The sequence below is a fragment of the Typha angustifolia genome, chromosome 7 (assembly GCF_048772165.1).
Source record: "Typha angustifolia cultivar Huaian chromosome 7, ASM4877216v1, whole genome shotgun sequence".
In the NCBI taxonomy this organism is placed as follows: Eukaryota; Viridiplantae; Streptophyta; class Magnoliopsida; order Poales; family Typhaceae; genus Typha; species Typha angustifolia.
In genome coordinates, this window is record NC_133245.1 from 14,208,706 (window position 1) to 14,228,536 (window position 19,831).

Here is a 19,831-nt window from a genome sequence, read left to right on the forward strand (position 1 = left end):
GTGAAAGATAGGGGCAGAGTTTGGTTAATAACGGGTCAGATTTAGGCTTTTAACGGGTAAGATATATATATATTATAAGTATATTTTTTTTTAAAATATACGGGTGAACGGAGATCCAATATCCGCATCTAAATTTAGAAAATTATATCCTATCCCTATCTATATTCGGATCCGAATCAGGTCCAAACTTTTTACCATACTGTTTGATCGGATCAGATCGGATCGGGTAATTGGCTGGATCAAAATAAATCCGACCCGTTTTCACCCCTTATTTATATTTGTCTATATTATCTTAACATGTTTAACCCATTTATAATGGCATACGCTAAATTATTTATAAGGTGATAATCCAATTATAACTATCATCACCCATTTACAACCAGAATAACTCTTTTATCACACAAATAATATATTTATAATACAAAAACAACTTGTTTATAACGTAAAAAAAATCTTATTTATAACTTAAATAAATTTATCTCTGATATAAATAATTTATATCAATTTAAATAACTTCTGTCACTCAATAACCTATTTTATGACTCATGTGACCCGTTTAATAAATAAATTATATTTATATTTAAAAATAATAACTCATTTAATAAGCGGATACGTGGGATTGTAACCATCTAATCCTCTAATTTAAAACTTTGATAAACTAGTAAGAAAAACCTTTTATATATAACTTTTTAAACAGGCAGAGTAGTCAAGAAGTTTTCGCACGTACAATGTTCCTGCAAATTTGGTGCTGAGATGGCTATGATCATCTGGTAAAAGCCTTGCTAGACCAAAATCAGCTATTTTGGGCTGGAAATCACCATCAATAAGAATATTACTAGACTTTATATCGCGATGTATGATACAAACATGAAACTCCTGATGCAGATATGCAAGACCTCGAGCCATGCCAACAATAATATCAAATCTTTGTTTCCAGCTGAGGGTTCCATGTCTCTCGCCCTTCTTCCATTCTAAGCCTCTGTTGCCTTTAGCATCGAGGTCATCATCACTCTGTTCTCTTCTTCCGTCCTACCTTCCTCCTCTGTAATTGGGTTGTTGCAAAAACACTTCTTCTTCCTCTACCTCTTTGCTACAATCATCCTTGCCACCACTTTCACTTATCGTTGTCATCCTTACTATAAGTATCGCTCAAGCAGCCTATCGATACATATTCGCTAGAGTCATGACAAAGCCAATGAAAAGTTTATCTCAATATCATGGCGTGCTTGTGATTGTTACATTTTCTTCACTGAACTTGATACAATATGTTTACTATTAAACTGATGATATTTCACCAAGTTGTGAGACTTATTCAAAGTATCTCTTCTTTTTTCTATGTATTAGAATTGTCATGTACTGGTACTAATTTTCTAATTACAATGAATGATATCTCCACTTTCTATAAAAAAAATATAAAATTAAAATATATTCTTTTTTGCAATTTGCAATTAGTCATTTATTAGTAGCCATGGAATTCTTTTTTTTTTCTCTTATAAAAAATCCAAAGGGTCAGTTTCATTAACAAACAACAACAACAACAACAACAATAATAATAATAAAATAACTCATAAAAGGCCAGTAAACTATTCAAAGATTACATCTGAACAACAGAGAAAAAGAAATACCACATACTATAGCCAACCAAACTAACACCAATTATCAAAGTCAACAAAGACTAAGTACAGACCAAGACTTCCAATCAACAAAATAACAATTTCGTTTTTGAGAAAAATCGGTATCCCCATTAGATTATAAAAAAATATCCAAACTACACTTTACGTAGTTCAGAAATACAAGAAAATAATACAAAATTAACAAATTTTATCCACCATGTTAGGTTTTTATTTGTTGGCAATTGTGTATAAAATATTCTAAGTGTATTTTTTATATGTATATGAGCTTTACACAAGTCTAGAATATCTCTGGTCTGAAGAATTGCAAGGTTATTGGAGAAAAGCTGTTGAGTTCACACCGCGTTCACAAACGCGTTCGAACGCGGTGCGTTCACAAACGAGTTCGAACGCGAAATCTGCATTCACACAGACAGAGAGTAGTGTTCACAAACGCGTTCGAACACGGGCATTGCGTTCACACAGACAGAGAGCCGCGTTCACAAACGTGTTCGAACGCAACCTGAAGAATTCAAGCTGTCGCGTTCGAACGCACTCGAGCCCGTTCGAATGCACCAACAAAGTTTAAAAATATTGGACTTTCATGAGTACGAATAAGATTCAGATTTGGTTCTATCTTGAAGATCATGAGTATGGATAAGACTCGGATTTGGCTCTATCTTGAAAATCATGAGTACGGATAAGACTTGGAGTTGGCTCTATCTTGAAATTCATGAGTACGGATAAGACTCGGATTTGTCTCTATCTTGAAGATCATATATAAGGATTGTGAAACCCTATCTCAAGGTGAGTTGAAGAAATATTATTGAAGGAGACTTCTTGAGGCTACATCGATTTTTCAACTAACAATGTTCCACTAATCTATAAGAATTTAATCTTTCGTCTTAAGGGTGATCTAGACGAAAGATCAATCTCGAGGGCTACTGAGATTGGACTTCAATCACAAGAAGCAGTGAATCGTGGGTTCTAGCGATCAAGACTGAGAGAAACAAAGTCGTTTAGATCGACGGGGTGTTTTGTGAGTCAGTCTTGTAACTGCTACTATTATAGTGATTGGTTTTGATCCGAGTTTGGATCCGTGGTTTTTTTCCCGTTTTGGGTTTTTTCACGTTAAAATCTTGGCGTTCATTCGGACTTTTACTTAAGCGAATGAGAAATATCATTGCCTAGAGGTTAGATACATACGCGTGTCTAGAGATTTATTTTTTCACACCACGCATATGAAAAAGAAGTATGTGGAGAGGCATCAACTAAGCTATTCATCCCTTCCGACTTTCCCTCCATGCAACGGCAAGTTTAGTTCTTGTATTGATTCCTATCCAACATATATGAAATATTATAATATGTCTGCGGAGATTTTTTTTACGTAAAAATATCTCAAACCGAGTAAAAAATTATGAATAGCAGTTGATGCTAAATTAACCCGACAAAAAATAAACTAATTTATTTGCAGAAAGTAAAACTTACTCAAAATTTATTAGAAGATATAAGAAGTGAATAACGTTTTACAGAAGCTAGGCAAAAGTACATTGAAAACTATCCACATCTTACAAATTATATAAAAGAAAATTACACTTGGGACCTGATGGACTAAAACTTTTTTATCATATGTTTTCCTACAATTTTTCTTACACATGGACCTGTTTATCTATTAAAAATATCTCACTATCCTAAGAAGATAAATATATTTTAATAAATTAAAGATTATTTTTCTTAAATATAAAGTTAAACATGTCATATAGTTACTTACATGACTTGTACATAATAATTTATGGATAAAAAAAATAATAAAAACCTAACAAAATTAGCGTACTAAGATATTGTCAATCTTGGAAATATATAAAAAAAATATTAGATATTTTTATAAGTATAGCTTAACTGAGAGTATTTTCGTAGTATTTTTAGTGTGATTAATTTAACTTAGGAATTTAGTTAAGTTTAACTAATAAATTTAACGGACTAGATATTTTTTTGCACATATTTATTAAATTATAAAATTTGATTTATAAATAGTAAAAATATAAGACGTAAACTATAGTTATATTATAAAAGAGGCTGTAATATAAAAATTTACCCTCAAATTGTTTGGAATTCCCAAACCTTTATAATTATTTGGAAGCTAGTCTGAGGCTCCACCTCGAGACTTTCAGAAGTGCTGTTAAATTTACTGTAGGTTATGTTGTATTAAATATTATTGCATGGTAATTAGTGGTCAATTCGACTTGGGATATACTTTGATCCAGATAAGACTCGGTTGGATCCAACAAAGCCAATGCTGGCCTATTATAGTTTTAAACTAAAGTTGAGTATTTGACCAAACTAGCTCTCTTGTCAACTTTATTTATTGAATGTACCATGCTCCAATATAAATATCAAAAGAGCATGGCTTACTGTTCTTGTAGATGTTCGTAATATCCTGAATATATCAGCATTTTATTTTTAAATAAATTTAGCATCTTATCTTCTAAGTGAAATGTTAATTTTATTAGTAATTTTTTTTTAAAAATATTGATTAGTTTATCGCTTTACTAAAGAGACAGAATTTATATAAAATACTGAGCAATTAAGCGTTCGACTATCTTTTTTTAAAAAGGTCGTAACTTTATAATTAATAGTTTATTGAGATAATGAAAGAGATAGGAATGCAATTATTTCGATCCAAACTTAATCAAATCTTAAATGAAATAAAACATAGATAAAAATATAAAAATAAAAATGTAAATTGTTCAACATTTTTTTTAAAAAAAAGAGTAAAATACTAAACTTATCGGCTAATAGCTACAGTAAAATAGATATTTATACAAGCTAGTTTAGTTTTCTTTTTAAAAACTCTACCAAAGTTGGCCTAGAGTAGATTAGTAGATCTAGTAATTTGAGTCGAACTACATCTCCATGTTGAATCATTATCGTTAATGCATTGACTAATTATATGTAATCATAAGTCCTCAACTAATTTTCAAAATAGTAAAAAAAGAAAACTAATTTTCAAAATAGTCGTCGTGAATTAACCGCATCGTCATGGCTCTTCCCGCTGTTTCTTTCATAGGACATGAGAAGGGGCCCCATCTGAGCTCCTCGGATCCTCTATATACCAAAACTTTATTTTGATTACAACGGCTCGAAAGCAACTCCTCCACCTTCTTACACTCCCAGCTCCTACATATAATATTTTACTACGCTCCCTCTCCTCCACCTCCGATGACCGTATACTCTCTCTCTCTCTTTTTCTCTCCAAATGGCCCACTGTTCCCTCTACTACCTCTTTCCCGCGTTAATCCTCCTCCTCCGCGTTTCAGTCACCGCCGGTGACCCTCAGACCAACCTCCTCAACGTCGGCTGTAGCCAGTACAACGCCACGCCATCCTCCATCTTCCTCTCCGCCCTCAACGAAACCCTCGACGACCTCAGCGCCGCCGCCGGACAGGGCTTCGCTACCGCTTCCCGCCCCCGAGCAGCCGCCCCCGTCTACGCCCTGCTCCAGTGCCGCCCCTACCTCTCCGCCGCAGACTGCCTCGCCTGTTTCGGCGCAGCCGCCGCGCGCCTCCGCAAGTGCGGTGCCGCCAATGGTGCGCGCGCAATCTACGACGGCTGCATCCTCCGGTACGAGTCCGCCGCCTTCTTCGACCAGACGACGCTCCCCGGTAATACGGCGATATGCAGCGGTAAGGCCGCGAATGAGGTAGGGTTTGCGGCGGCGGCGGTGGGATTGGTAACAGATCTGGAAGTGGCGGTGCCGAGGATTAAGGGATTCGCGGCGGCGGTGGAGAGGGATGGGGTTTACGCGGCGGCGCAGTGCGTGGAGACGGTGAGCGAGGAGGGGTGTGGGAATTGCTTGCAGGTGGCGGTGGGGAACATCCAGGGCTGTCCGCCGGATAAGGATGGAAGGGCGGTGGATGCCGGGTGCTTCCTGAGGTACTCCGATACGGCGTTCTTTGGCACGAACCAGACGGTGGATCTCACCCCCTTCTTGGAATCAGGTGAGCTGAATTTGTTCACTATAAGTTTAGGAACCTAATAAATTAGAGTTTGATTAAGTGCTTGCAGTTCCATGGAGCAACAATTTAATTCAATTAGTTAGGAGCCAGAATTAAAATAATTTAGGTATATATAAACAAATCATAATGCTCAGGTGAACTGTATCTTTTACTCTCATAACTGGACATGGATTTAATAGTTTTTCTAACATCAGGGGTTTGGGCATACAGCAAAGTCCAATTCATTGGTTAGAATTGACATAGTTTCTGTATATATTTCTGGACCTGAAGGCCTTTAATCTGTTTAATTTCTTGACATTCCCAAAAGTTTAGCACCTCATTAGCTCTCTTTCATTCTTAATCATGTGGCTCAATTGACAAACTAGAAAACAGATTTGTCCGGTTTATTGCTGTTCCATTCCAAAAGTGAGCTAATTTGCCCAATTGGAATCAATTGAAACCTATCTTGATGGCTCCTATCAATGGTCTAATGTTTTGAACGGTCAAACATGGAAATACATACACTCAATGAAGCCGGAATGGAGAAGCATGGGAAAGGTATTCCGGATGGATGTGCTATTGCATGATAAGCTTCTGTGTGACTGATACTTCATGGTGCTGTAGGGAGTTCAAGTAAAAAGAAAGCAATCATTGGAGGAGTTGTGGGAGGGGTTGGATTTCTCCTTCTCGCTCTTGGCACACTCTTGTGGATCAGACTGTGGAGGAAGCCAGAAAATGTCAAGAGAGGTGAGAGGCTGCAATTATGTCCGTTCTTCCATTGTTGTTACAATTTTTTTTTTCTATTTAGGAACTTCTTTCTGGATTATGGGTTCTTTAGTTGTAGTTTGTTGGAGAACTCCCATAGCTCTTGCTTGACTTTTGAGCTTATTCTTATGTCAGAGCGCATTGGGAGGTTAAATAGTTTAAAGGATAAGGAATTGTTGATAGAGACCTATTAAAGAATATGGAAGGATTTGACTTTAGCGTTGGTTTAATTTGATTTCTCAACTAACTTGTACAACAGAAAAAGCAATCACTGCCGGCTGCATTAGTTAAACAGCTTTAAGCCATAATTGTGGGAGTGGTTCCAAGAGCAAGTTTGGTACCTAGAATTGAAAGAGTGCTTATTATGGTCAGAGGGATTCCGTTTTGGCATCTTTTTGTATTTTTTTGGACGAGACCATTTTGGCATCTTCTGCTATGTGAAACCAATTTTTTGTTTAAAATGTTAAACTTGAATTGCTTTCAGATGTTAAAAAACTGGCTAAATGTAATTTGATGGTCAAAGACACTTGTTCCTTTCTGCTTTAACTTGTCCTCACTATAGGAGGGCGGGCCTTCTTTTTCTTTGATATATATTTGGAAGATTTTCATAAGATCTGAATTGATATGTCTAAGACAAGATGGCCAAAGAGATATATTCCTTATATATGTGTGTGAGTGTGTGTGTGTGTGTGCGCGCGCGTGCAGCAGATTATCAAAGTATCCTGATTGTTATGGTTAATAGAGGATTTGTCAACTTCTGCTTATTTGTAACATGTTTATGCATGTATGTGATTGCTTGCGCAGGAGATATATTAGGGGCAACAGAGTTACAGGGTCCTCTAACTTTCAATTACAAGGATCTAAAAACTGCAACTAATAATTTCAGCGAACAAAATAAACTGGGAGAAGGAGGGTTTGGCGATGTATACAAGGTGAGATGAAAGAACTTTTTACTTTCCTAGCATTTACAGGTTAAAGTTTAGAATCTTGATATTCCAATTATTGGAGAAATGTGCATAATACATTATATTGTTCTACTGATGGAAAATACATATAAAAAGTCATTCTAGATTGTCTTTATCGCATAATTCAATGAAAATTGTTTCTCTAAGTTAACTATTTGTTACAGGGAACACTGAAAAATGGTAAAATTGTTGCTGTCAAGAAGTTGGCAATAGCTCAAACCAGCAGGGCAAAAGCAGATTTTCAGAGTGAGGTGAAGTTGATTAGCAATGTCCATCATCGAAATCTGGTTCGTTTACTTGGATGTTCTAGCAAAGGCCTTGATCTTCTACTTGTTTATGAATACATGGCAAACAGCAGCCTCGATAAGTTCTTATTTGGTATATTCTTTATTATCATAACCTATTATCTCAAAATAATTACAGCTTTCACTTAAATTGTTACATAAACTAGATGACCGCTGGACAAAAATATATAATACTATGTGTCATTTATGTGATTATTTTGCACTTTCTATTGTCAAATTCACTTGAACTTATTTGACAGGTGATAGACGTGGAACCCTTAACTGGAAACAGAGATTTGATATTATTGTTGGCATGGCTCGAGGTCTTGCATATCTGCATCAGGAGTTTCATGTTTGTATCATACATCGCGATATAAAGTCTAGTAATATTCTTCTTGACGGTGATTTCCAGCCCAAAATAGCTGATTTTGGCCTGGCAAGGCTTTTACCAGATGATCACAGCCATCTCAGCACCAAATTTGCAGGAACATTGTATGTGTGAAAGCTTCTCGACTGATCTGACTATTTATTGTTGCGATCAACTATGTTAAGTGATTGGATTATGATTGTTTTTGATACATGCATTTTATAATGATATTGTTATGTTGAACAGGGGATATACTGCTCCTGAATATGCAATCCATGGGCAGCTATCTGAAAAGGTTGATACATATAGCTATGGTGTTGTTGTTCTGGAGATAATAAGTGGTCGGAAAAGCAACGATGTAAAGCTTGAGCCTATAACCCAGTATCTTCTTGAATGGGTAATTAACTAATTATCACATAAAGCTTCATCTCTCTTTTTAACTTATACCCGTTTTCCCAGATGGATAGCTTGTGCTACATACTTGGCCCTATATGTAATATATTTGCTGCTTCATATGTCAATTCTTATTTCCATTTTAACATAGTCACATTTGTTGCCAGGCCTGGAAGCTATACGAAACTAATGAACTGATGGAGTTGGTAGATAAAAGTCTTGAGCCTAATGAATTTCCGCCAAGTGAAGTGCAGAGAATAATTCACATTGCTCTTCTTTGCACTCAGTCCACAGTAGCTGCAAGACCAACAATGTCTGAGGTTGTTTTGATGTTGCTGAGCAGAGGTGAATCTCTTCTCCAGCCCACGAGGCCTACCTTTATTGATGCTACAAGTCGAGTACGTGGTGACACATCTTCTTCCAATTCGTCATCTTCTGTCTCTAAGGCAACTGTATCAGTATCACAGTTTTCAGGCCGTTGAAGTCGGCAAGCAATAGGGTCTTGGTGAACTTGGTACATAGCAATAACGGTAGGATATGGTGTGTTTAATTGTTAAGATGAACATCTCTATCATTTTACAATTGCAAAGTGAGTTATACAGAAAATAATGTACAAATTAGAGCTGCCATAACCATGCATCACGTTCATGATGCACGCACTGATACTATGTAACTGGGACAATAAGCAACATACATGACACACCAATATTGTAATATATATATATAATATATGTAAAGTTTTTTTTCGATTATGTGTTAAGAAATGTGAGAAATGTAATTGGTAACAGAAGCAGTTCTCGTATGCCTATAAATTTGAAGAACAAGACTGGTGTGCAAAGTTATCTGGCATGATCCAAAATTCATTACTTTTAGTAATATCTGGAGCTCTCATTTACATTGTAATTTGACTTTGTAATATTTTTTTGACTGTATTATATCACTGATCAAGATTTTCATTTTTCTCAGAAAGCTGATTCTGAGGCGGCTTATTTGTTTAAGGTCTTTGCTTGTTTTTTTCTCAAGAGATATCTATTAGGTTAGTGAACTGCTTTGCTTTCTGAAAATTTACGATGTAGGATGCAACACTACTATAGTGCTATATCTTTGTTCAATTCAAAGAGGTAAACAACCAAAACTGTACATTTGAGAAATTTCTCATTCTGACGGCAAATATTACTGTCTGTTCATTAAATGGCTTTGACATTTACAATTCAGAATTATTAAGATGTAGCTGGTAAAGAAACAAAACTTGATTCAAAGAAGCAAAGTGGGGAAGTCCCTGGAAAACATGTGCAAGACTTATCTGGTCATTTATTACATGTGCATAGAGAATCCATAGCCTTGTGAACCTTCAAACAAAAGCTTGGCCAACGTAATGAGGCCCTACAAAAGATATCGAGTAGTTGTGAGGCACTATGCAAAGGAATCCTGGAGCAATAGGAATCATGCAAGTGGACTCAACCATGGATCATGAAGATCTATGATGTCTGCAGTCTGCTACATAGTTGGACAGTGAAAGAAAACTTTTATTTTATCCCCTCCTGTTTCTATTATTTCTTGGTCATATTTAATCTTATAGGATAGAATCATATAGGAGTATGCTGTGAAAGTTAAGGTTCTTATGTTATTATGGTATCGAAATAATCAAAACTGTAAAATGTTTTTAGCTTCAATCTAAGAAGATAAACAGTTTAGGCCTAGTTTGGTCAAATACCTAAGGTCTCTCTTGAAACAAGACAAAAGGACAAACACTATCCTCTGGCAAGGTGCCCCTGTACTATTTTGTTAGGAAGCATGCATACGTTTGAGCATCATATACATTCACCAACAAAGGAATTTATTAAGGAGTACAATACTACCAAAAAGAAACACTATATAAATGAATTGAACCGAAACAAAATTACTTCCTTGTTTGCCAGAGCAGAACTGTTTACAAGACAAGCTCCACTATCTTGCTTGGTCCCAAGAAAGATCCTTTTTGGTCTCTAATGTGGAGATCTCCATGTATCTCAACCAACATAGCTGGTACTACCGCAATTTGCATTCCCATGCACATCTCATCCTCAGAATCTTAGACTTCTAAAATGGATTGAGCTGACCAAGTTGTGACATTGCAATGCTTAATGTATTTCATGGTGTCATGATCATTAGATTGACTCTGATCTTTGAAGCAAGTATGATGATCATGAGGGGAAAAGGCATACTCTCTCGTTGTTTAAACTAAAAAGATACATCTAACTAAAAAAAAAAAAAGAATATTCTCCTTTTAGTTTAACAAACAAGAAACAGGGTGGGCTCTAGGTCGGTAAAGATGTCCAAAGTCTCAAGAACTCCTTTGCATTTAAGTATTGGCAAGAGGAGAGGCTAGCAGAACTGGCTGGCTAGCAAGAAGAGTACAAAGGGAGGATAAAGAAAGGAAAAGAAATGAGAGCAATCTAGACAACTAAGCATGAAATAAGATATCAACCAAACGACACAATCTGAACAAAGCAAACAGGAGAAGGTAGCATCATCTAGTGAAATGATGAACTAATGTTTGTTTGTTATAACGCAAGTGGGAGAGTACTCGCGTGACCAAATTTGATCTCTTCTCGTACTATTCGTATGTGAAACCTCTCTCTCTAGGCCACACATAATATAGGGCAAAAAAAATATTATATATACGCAAGCAAAGAAACATCTTGATGATTGTGAGACAACTGTTCCTTGCAGTTATATATGAGGGATTAAGAAAACTTTTCATCTCTACCAAAATGTAATCAAAATGATGTCATCTAAAGTGCAAGGGAAGAGTTTTTCATTTTCTGCATCCTAATTAGAAAAAAACAATTCAAGTTGCTGACTAATAAGATATTTGTTCTTTAATTAACATGTTACAAAGGTGAGCAAGTTGAAGATCAATTTTAGTGAACAGAGACACATATCAAAGGAAAAGAGGTTACGAAGTTGGATAGAGATGAGAAGTGCATGCATGAACTCTATGTTGAGGTTGCAAAAGTGCCCTCCTCTTAATGGTGCATTAGGCTATGTAGTACCATGATACAAAGAGAGATTAATACATTAACATGCATGACAGATGTAATCAGAAAGCTACTGTTACTCATTATACTACATGTAATTTAAAGAGCTTAATTCCTTTATGATGTTTCATGGTGATTAATATAACAATCACTTGTTATGTGGACTATGTATCATCATAACACTTTGATATAAAACAACTCAAAGTGGCTTATAACACTTGCAACTCCTTGATATCCTGTGTGTGATATATGACTAAAACACCATCTATTAACTTCCAACAGTTAACCAATTAAGCTTAAAAAAATGCACGCTCAAGCTTCATTAGTACAAGCTCAAAGTATCATAGCAAAGGCCCTTAGTTCACGATCACACCTATTAATCAATTGGGGCTTGGAAGACAACAACAATGACAAGCTTATTCTCCCTACAACTGTCCTAGAGTTGTCTACCAGAATTAAAGGACAAGGATGCTGCTCGATTGCAAAGTAATTGCGATGATGGAGATGCTTTTGTTGGCTTAATTATTGAGAAGAATATGAAATGGGTAGGAGAGGATCATCCATTGTACTGTAACAACCCTTTCAATGGCTTTATGTCTTGCGTGATTGAAGTACTAAATCTTCTTCTCGGGCCCAACATTAAAGTTTTTGATCATCCTACTTTTTAGTAGTTTCAAAAGGTGGCAGCCTGCTCTCTTTTTTTATAGATGGTAATAACCCATGATGATGAAGAGGATACATATATATATATATATATATATATATATATATATAGGTCTATGGCTCTTGAAAAGGTGAAATAAAAAGAGAAGACCTAAGAAGGGCTAATGCGCAAGCCTTTTCTTATAGAGGGCAGTGTGTGCCTTTCCAACGATTGCTGCTTGAGAGAATAAATGAAAGTGATCAAATTATATGTTCAGAAAGAATCTCCTAACAAGTCTAGGCTATGGTGGTAAGTCTAACAGATTTGGATATTAAACAAGTTGCACAAAATCCACAAGCTCTTTTAACAAAAAGATAAATATATAAAGCAAAAAAAAAAAAAAAGTTCACAAGATTTTGCTTGTAAGCTTCAGTTATGTCATGCATGGCTTTATTCCCAAATCAGTCTGAGTCAAAACACCCCCAAGAACTGCTTTTCAAGATACTAAATCTTGAACGAGAGTGACTCAAGTAATGAAAAATCTCATAGCCGAGCATGGTTAGGTAGCTCTACAGGTTGTAGGTCTTCAACTTTTATATTATTCCACTATATTATGCCTACTTGGTTTATCCCAAGGATCAAAATCTAAAGTTAGTGTAGCTGTAAGGCTTATTATATATATATATATATATATAACCTTCACCTACCTATAATTCTGCAAACGGTTCATATTAAGCTTTTAAACCTGAGATTTCTGGCTTCATGAACTTTTTAGAAAGTATACAAGTCACTGAATCTTCACTCCTAAATAGTTTGGAAACTCGACTTTTAAATTTAAAAATCTGCGGCTTCACAACCAAACCTTTTAAAACCACGAGCATGAGCTCCAGAAAAAGAGCATTGAAATGCTGAAAGAAGAAATAATTAATCAAAGAGATGGTAATACAAATACCAGTGTTAGGAAAACTATGGATGAGCTGGAAGGTACTTGCCATTGGCACAGGAGTGAGAGGGAGGGATACCAACTATACAATCTATGGGCAGCTCTTCTTGGGTGGGTGGTGTTATGTGGTGGTCAATCAGCATCACTGGGGCTGGGGACCTAGCTACAGTAGAACCAAAGATTTGGTTCCTTGGGCTTCGTTATCTTCTTTGCCCCCCCTCTTGGTTATTGAACAATCCAAAGCCATCCTATTTAATGACCTTTGGGCAAGCAGCTGCAGTGTGTAACTCACAGGTCTGGGTCCACCTTGGACCTCATCACACAGAGAGAGAGAGAGAGAGAGAGAGAGGAAGGGAGCAGGAGAGCACAGCCCATGTATATAGGATGGTAGTGGTGCCAAAATACTTGAGCAAGACACTGTTCCCCTGGATTCGATCCTTTTTACCTATGAACTAGAGGGTTTTATTCATGAATAGGAAAATATATGTTGATATTGTTTGATCAGAGGAGGTGGGTTACTCTGAGTGAAACTTTTTAAAAGGGGAAGTCTTTAAATTATTCTAAAATTAAACTACTTTGTATTTCTATTCTGTATCATTTTATCTTTTCATAGTTTAGATTAATACGAAACTATTAATTTTCCCATTCACAAATCTTCTGCCAATTTTATTAAAATAATTTAAAATTTTTATTTATGATCATATATTTAAAGAGAGGTGCATTATAATAGTTAGATAATAACTAAGATTTGATATATAGTACATTAAATATGAGAAGGTAGAAAAGTTTGAAAGTATATCTTATTGTAAATTTGAAGAAATAAGATATAATGAGCAAAAGAGTACTTCTAATATTTTAAGGTCTCTCTAATGATCTTTCTTTAATATTTTTTGTACTTTCTCTGTTTAATTTATATGAAAGAGTTAGTCTAAACTACACAAAAGTAAAAGGAAGGTAGTCTAAGTTTATGCAAAAAAATCTTCTCCCTGAGAGTTAATTGCCTGTATAGCAAAAACACCATATTATATAACATATAAAGAATTCTAACTAAGGCTTTGCCTTTACCTATAATGGAGCAAGCTAATAAAGACTTATCTACTTTGACTTCCCAGTTTGTTACTGTTGCCCCCCCTTTGTATGGCTTTTCTTTTATTGCTCACAATCTACTCGTGAAGGCTAAAATTTGGCCCCCCTCCCCCCTAACACCAGGTCGATCCATAGTGAAGCAGCTACAGTCCATTTCGACCTTCAACCCATTAGTTCTTACGACAAATACAATAGTTGTTGCATGTTGAGTAATGGTGCTAAGCTTGTTGACCAATCGATCTCTCTTGTATGGATTTGTAATCACCCTTGTGTAAGGATTTATTTCGCATGATGTATTAATAATACACTGGTCCACACGTTAATCGGTTTAGCCATTCAAAACAATGATAACAAAGAATGGATCAGATATAATATGTGATCTTGATGAATTAGTAAATCTAGTCTAGAACTTTCTTAAAAAGAAAATAAGGACTGCAATTAAATTGAATGGCTTTGTTTGGTCCACTATGCACTATTCCTCATGGTACCAAACAGGCCTCATGCTTGGGCTTGGGGTCCCATAAAATTCGAAACAAAGACCAGAGCTTAGCTTTAGCCACAGCCCTTCCTATAAATAGAGACATCCCCACAGATGAGAGTGCGCTTGAGATCTATCCTCCCTGCTGACCCTTTTCCATTGTCTTAAATCCAACCCTCTCCTTTTTAACCGGAGAGGGACAAAGTGATAGATTTGGCTTGCTTTATTACTAGCAAGAGAACATATTGAAAACGAGGGAGGACCAAAGTGTAGCTGGAGAGAGAGAGAGAGAGAGAGAGAGATTACATGAAATCTTCTTCCTTCTTGGGTTGCGACATCTTATTATTTTTGGGCTTCTAGTTTTTAGGCATGCGCATGCTCTGATTCTTCTCCACAACTCCCATCTTTTTTTCCATTTGGTTAGTAGCTTCTTTGTTTTTTTTTTATTATCATATTTTCGTTCATCATGGAGTTTGCATTGTTCTGCACTAGAGTTAATGTCCTCATCGTTCTCCTCCTAGCTCTCTGTTCTCCATGCCAGTTTATCCAGAGCCCTATAGATTTTGGCCCCTTAGACCTTCTCCAAACCACCAACACTGCCTCTCTTGACTTTGGAAGGATCCACTTCAACTCCCCCTCTGCAGTCCTCAGACCTCAGTCCCCAAAAGACATCTCTGTGCTTCTCAGATTCCTCTCTGCCTCATCCTACCGCAAGGTCACAGTTGCAGCAAAAGGTGCAGGCCACTCCATCCATGGCCAAGCCCAGGCTCTTGATGGCATTGTCATTGAGATGGAGTCACTTCCTTCCTCCATAGAAATTTACAGAGAAGGACAAGGGGAGGCTGCCTTCTTCTACGCAGATGTCAGTGGTGGGGCTCTTTGGATTGAGCTTTTGGAAGAAAGCTTGAAACTTGGGGTGGCTCCCAGGTCTTGGACTGACTACCTTTACCTAAGCATTGGTGGAACTCTCTCTAATGGTGGGATTAGTGGCCAAACCTTCAAATATGGACCTCAGATCAGCAATGTCCTTCAATTAGATGTGATCACTGGTAGGTGAACAAACCATTGTTTCATTTTCCTTTTTTTATTTTTTCACTTTTCTTTGATATCAACCAGCTTTATAATAAAACTTTACAGGAAAAGGAGAGCTTGTTACATGCTCACCCACAAAAGGTTCAGAACTTTTCTATGCAGTTCTTGGTGGGCTAGGCCAGTTTGGCATCATCACAAGAGCAAGGATCCTGCTTCAAGCTGCTCCAAGAAAGGTAAATAATAAGCTCAAAAGCTCCTACTTTTTCCATGTAATAGTTGATGCATAGATTGTTTCATGTTTCTTTTTTTTTAACACTCAGGTGAGATGGGTCAGAGCATTCTATGATGACTTCCACACCTTCACCAAGGACCAAGAGTTGCTAATCTCAATGCCAGAGCTAGTGGACTACCTTGAGGGCTTCATAGTCTTAAATGAACAGTCCCTCCACAGCTCCTCCATTGCCTTCCCTGCCCAGATGGACCTCCTCCCAGACTTTGGCACCAATGGCAACTCCAAAGTCTACTACTGCATAGAGTTTGCAATCCATGACTACCTATCCAAAGACACCAATGTGCAACAAGTCAGCCCCCTTATCATCTCAATCTATTCTCCAACTCCAAATCAAAGAAAAAGTTGAAAAAAAGAAAATCTAACATGCATCCGTTGTTCCAGGTTGTGGAGAATGTCACAAGGAAGATGAGCTACATGCCATCTTACATACACATTGTGGAGGTCTCCTACTTCGATTTCCTTAATAGGGTGAGGATGGAGGAGCTAAGCTTGAGGAGGATAGATCTCTGGGATGTTCCTCATCCATGGCTAAATATGTTTGTACCCAAATCTGGGATCGAAGAGTTCAAGGACTTGCTAATGGCGAACATCTCACCAGATGACTTTGAAGGCCTTATTCTCATATATCCTCTTCTTAGTGACAAGTAAGAATAACAAATTTATGCATGGTTATTATGTGTATGTAATTTCTCCCTTCCCTTTTTGGGTCAAGAGACACACACTGCCCCGAGTGGGCTCCACTGCAGCAGAGATGTTCCTTCTTATTATGGAAATCCTTTTATATACTCCATATCGCAAAGGGTCATTTTCGTCAAATTGGCAGGTGGGACACCAACACGTCAGCTGTGCTCCCCGCGGATCGGGTAGTCTACGTGGTGGGGGTGCTCCGATCCGCTAAGCCATCTGCTCCGGCGTGCGGCGGCGCTTGCGTCAGCGACATCCTACGCCGGCACCGCCTCGTGGCGGAGGCTGCCGTTGGCCCACGCATCGGCGCCAAGCAGTACCTGCCCCACCACTCCTCTCCGGCCCAATGGCGCGGCCACTTCGGACGGAACTGGATCCGGTTTGCGACCCGCAAGGCCCAGTTCGACCCGCTTTGCATCCTCGGGCCAGGCCAAGGAATTTTCCAAAAATCTCCCTTAAATTTGTAGCATTTTGTTTTCCCTGGCCTCGAGGGACGACGGCCCAAGTTGGGAAATTTTGTATAGAATGTGTTCAACTTGGTTTTAGTTTATTCTTTTGCCTAAGATTTAGTGCGCGACTCTGGTTGGTCTCTTTAGCTGTGTCAGGCTGCGTTGGTTTCGAAGTGGATTACGTGATCCATGGGGTGGGACTTGGGAAGAGAAAGAGAAAGAGAAGAAAGAGAAGAAAGAGAAAGAGAGAGTAGTGTTTGCAATGTGATTCGAGATGGGATTTGATGGATTACTTTTTACTGCAGGATTTGGTACAAAAGTTGCAGGGCATAGTGTGTGCTGTTTGGGAGACCAAAAGGCTTTTGTCTATAGTTAGTTTTGTCTATGGATAAGATCATAAACAACGCAGTACACTATATATATATATATATATATATATATATATATTTCTTTACAGTGGGGGAGGCAACGGTAGGTTGTACTGAAGATGTGGATAAAGGTTTACATTGTTTTCTAGAATAATAATTTAAATAACACACCACATTACATCTGAATAATATCTTAGCACACTAATCTTTTTCTTCTTTCAACTCCGCGCTCATTAAAGAAATTTACCTTGCATTTTAATACCATCTGTTTTAATTTTTTCTATAATTTAGTTTGATATTTTTCTTAACTATTATGAGTAAATTAACTATAAAATTAAATATAATTATTTAGAGTACTTGCATGACCTCTTCCTTTTAGCTAGGAAGAGAAAACATACTTTAATATTATTATATAATATATAAGATACATTTAATAACTAATATATGAGACAAGCAATTCTCTCTCTTTTTCTTTTATTTTTGGTGCAAATTATAAATAAAGCCCTCTATTTGCTTAAAATTATAATAAACCACATCCTCCCATTTGATAGAAGAAATTTAATCTGACCATCATGTCAACTTAATTATATAACCAAATTAAGCTTTCAAAATAAATAACTTGGAGACAAAATATAAAATAGCACTATCAAACCTAATAGGATCGAATCAAGTTGTTTAACCTCAAAGGTCATATTAGAGAAGTGAAATAAAAAAAGAAGAAGAAGTAAATATTAAAATTCTAATTAAGAAGTAAATATCTGGATGCCTAGTAAATTAAATTAAACTCAACTCAAACTTTATTTATAAGGAACGAAAATAGAGGACCTTATTTATAATATAGTCAAAATATAGATTGTTTTTTTTCTAATTTTCTCTTAATCTTAAATGGTAGTATAATAGGCCAATTTAAGAGAGATTCAAGTTTGAACAGGTTTGCTTTATGAGACAGCTAGAAATGAGAAGAGTCCACAAATGAATTAATTGGACCAAAGCCTGGCCCAAAGTTTCCATTATCTTTTTCTCATAAGCCCAAGTTAGCAAACTGGCTACGTTGACGTGGTAAATAAAAATTGCCTCTCAATGGAAGCTTCGGAAGTGTATATAAATAACATCAGTGAGAGTTTAGTATCCTTCTCTTGGTTCTTGATGAAATAATTAATCACTAGTAGGCCTTGGCTGCCAATTAGGATCGAGGGGCCATTATTGACCCATCTAAGGTAGCTAGTTAGCTCTTTGAATAAATGGCTCATAGTTTATGGATGAGACTGAGAGATTCCAATCAAACTTATTCAGGAAGCCAATTGTGTCCATGCTATTGGAATATTATGGTTGTTTAACTAGTGAGTTGTTTTGGTGGAGAGTTTTTCTAAATGCTGCATTAATAGATGCAGCATATAATTCAAAGTCTAATGTTTAGTTTGGTTTCCTAAATCAGAAAATGATATTTAAGGAAGCTAATTAAACTCAGATGTAGGTTTTGGGCATATACTTAGATGTAGGTCCCAACCCCAACCCATCTCTTTCCTTTCCTCTTATTTTCATCAGCAACCCTAACTCATCTTTCATCTCCTTCCTTCTATTCACCTCTAATTAAACACTTGTTACTAATTACGTAAGCAAATATGTGTTTAATAAATACAGTGTTATGAAAAATAATCAACCAAATAAGTTATTTGTTTCTCTAGATATAACATTGAGAATAAACTTATATCTCTTAATACACATATATTTTTAACTACAAGAAACCAAACGACTCCTACAGTATGAGATTCTCATTTTTTTTAAAGAAAAACTTCTGTGTAATTTATGAAACTTGGGACTACATTAAGATATTAAATTGAAGCATCAGACTTTTGCATTGCTGCTTCATTATCTGATCGAAGTTGGAGCATGGATTTGTTAAACTTAGCTTGGGTAGTTGATTATAACAAGAGAAATCTCTAGACATCTATCTACTGTACTTCTTTACTACCTACCATAAGAATAGTACGACTAGAATTTCCTCTATGCTCACCGACCGTTTAAACTATCATTTGTAGAGTTGGTTAGATAAGCTTCCTTAATATTAATGTGGTCGTATGATCGACTTTTACTCTAACCAATTATTATAAAAAAATTTATTTAACAATTTGATAGTTTAATAACTTGACTCAATAATTCATCTCGGTTCACTTAGAGGACCAGTTTAACAGCGCAGCAGCTTAAAATAGGTCTCGACGACGGTACTTAATTTAAAGCAATAGCTATGAATCACTAAATATTTAATAATAACTACTATTTTTTTTTAGAGATAATTCCTCAAAAGGGTATTTTTTTTTAAGGCAATCTCATGAGATGCAAATTTGGTTAGATACATTTTACTCCTATAATTTAGATAAAAAATATTATTATTCCTGTAAATAGTTAGATATTTTTTTATTCATACCAATTTTTTGGTATTATTACTAAGCCAGCTAG

The 19,831-nt window shown here is 36.4% G+C and overlaps 2 protein-coding genes across 3 annotated transcripts; both read left to right on the forward strand.

Moving 5' to 3' along the window:
* The first annotated feature begins 4,759 nt into the window (after positions 1 to 4,759).
* Positions 4,760 to 9,327, forward strand: LOC140763961 (cysteine-rich receptor-like protein kinase 44). Of its 2 annotated transcripts, XM_073102358.1 has the most exons (7): positions 4,760 to 5,608; positions 6,230 to 6,352; positions 7,175 to 7,302; positions 7,500 to 7,713; positions 7,880 to 8,111; positions 8,233 to 8,383; positions 8,547 to 9,327. In XM_073102358.1, the coding sequence occupies exons 1-7, from the start codon at positions 4,867 to 4,869 to the stop codon at positions 8,859 to 8,861; spliced, it is 1,905 nt and encodes a 634-aa protein (XP_072958459.1). In that variant the 5' UTR covers positions 4,760 to 4,866; the 3' UTR covers positions 8,862 to 9,327. The 2 variants fall into 2 exon arrangements, with proteins under 2 accessions (XP_072958459.1, XP_072958460.1); XM_073102359.1 differs by lacking the exon at positions 6,230 to 6,352.
* Positions 9,328 to 14,700: 5,373 nt separating this feature from the next.
* Positions 14,701 to 17,344, forward strand: LOC140763394 (cytokinin dehydrogenase 3-like). Its single transcript, XM_073101570.1, has 5 exons — positions 14,701 to 15,598; positions 15,687 to 15,814; positions 15,902 to 16,162; positions 16,255 to 16,517; positions 16,697 to 17,344. The coding sequence occupies exons 1-5, from the start codon at positions 15,016 to 15,018 to the stop codon at positions 17,022 to 17,024; spliced, it is 1,563 nt and encodes a 520-aa protein (XP_072957671.1). The 5' UTR covers positions 14,701 to 15,015; the 3' UTR covers positions 17,025 to 17,344.
* Positions 17,345 to 19,831: the final 2,487 nt, after the last annotated feature.

Excerpts from the sequence above, each read along its gene's own strand:
- LOC140763394 (XM_073101570.1), top strand. The coding sequence starts at position 15,016 with ATGGAGTTTGCATTGTTCTGCACTAGAGTTAATGTCCTCATCGTTCTC. Across the intron at positions 15,599-15,686 it reads TCAATTAGATGTGATCACTG|GAAAAGGAGAGCTTGTTACA; the intron begins GTAGGTGAACAA and ends AAAACTTTACAG. Across the intron at positions 16,518-16,696 it reads TATCCTCTTCTTAGTGACAA|GTGGGACACCAACACGTCAG; the intron begins GTAAGAATAACA and ends TCAAATTGGCAG.
- LOC140763961 (XM_073102358.1), top strand. The coding sequence starts at position 4,867 with ATGGCCCACTGTTCCCTCTACTACCTCTTTCCCGCGTTAATCCTCCTC. Across the intron at positions 5,609-6,229 it reads CACCCCCTTCTTGGAATCAG|GGAGTTCAAGTAAAAAGAAA; the intron begins GTGAGCTGAATT and ends ATGGTGCTGTAG. Across the intron at positions 7,714-7,879 it reads CCTCGATAAGTTCTTATTTG|GTGATAGACGTGGAACCCTT; the intron begins GTATATTCTTTA and ends CTTATTTGACAG.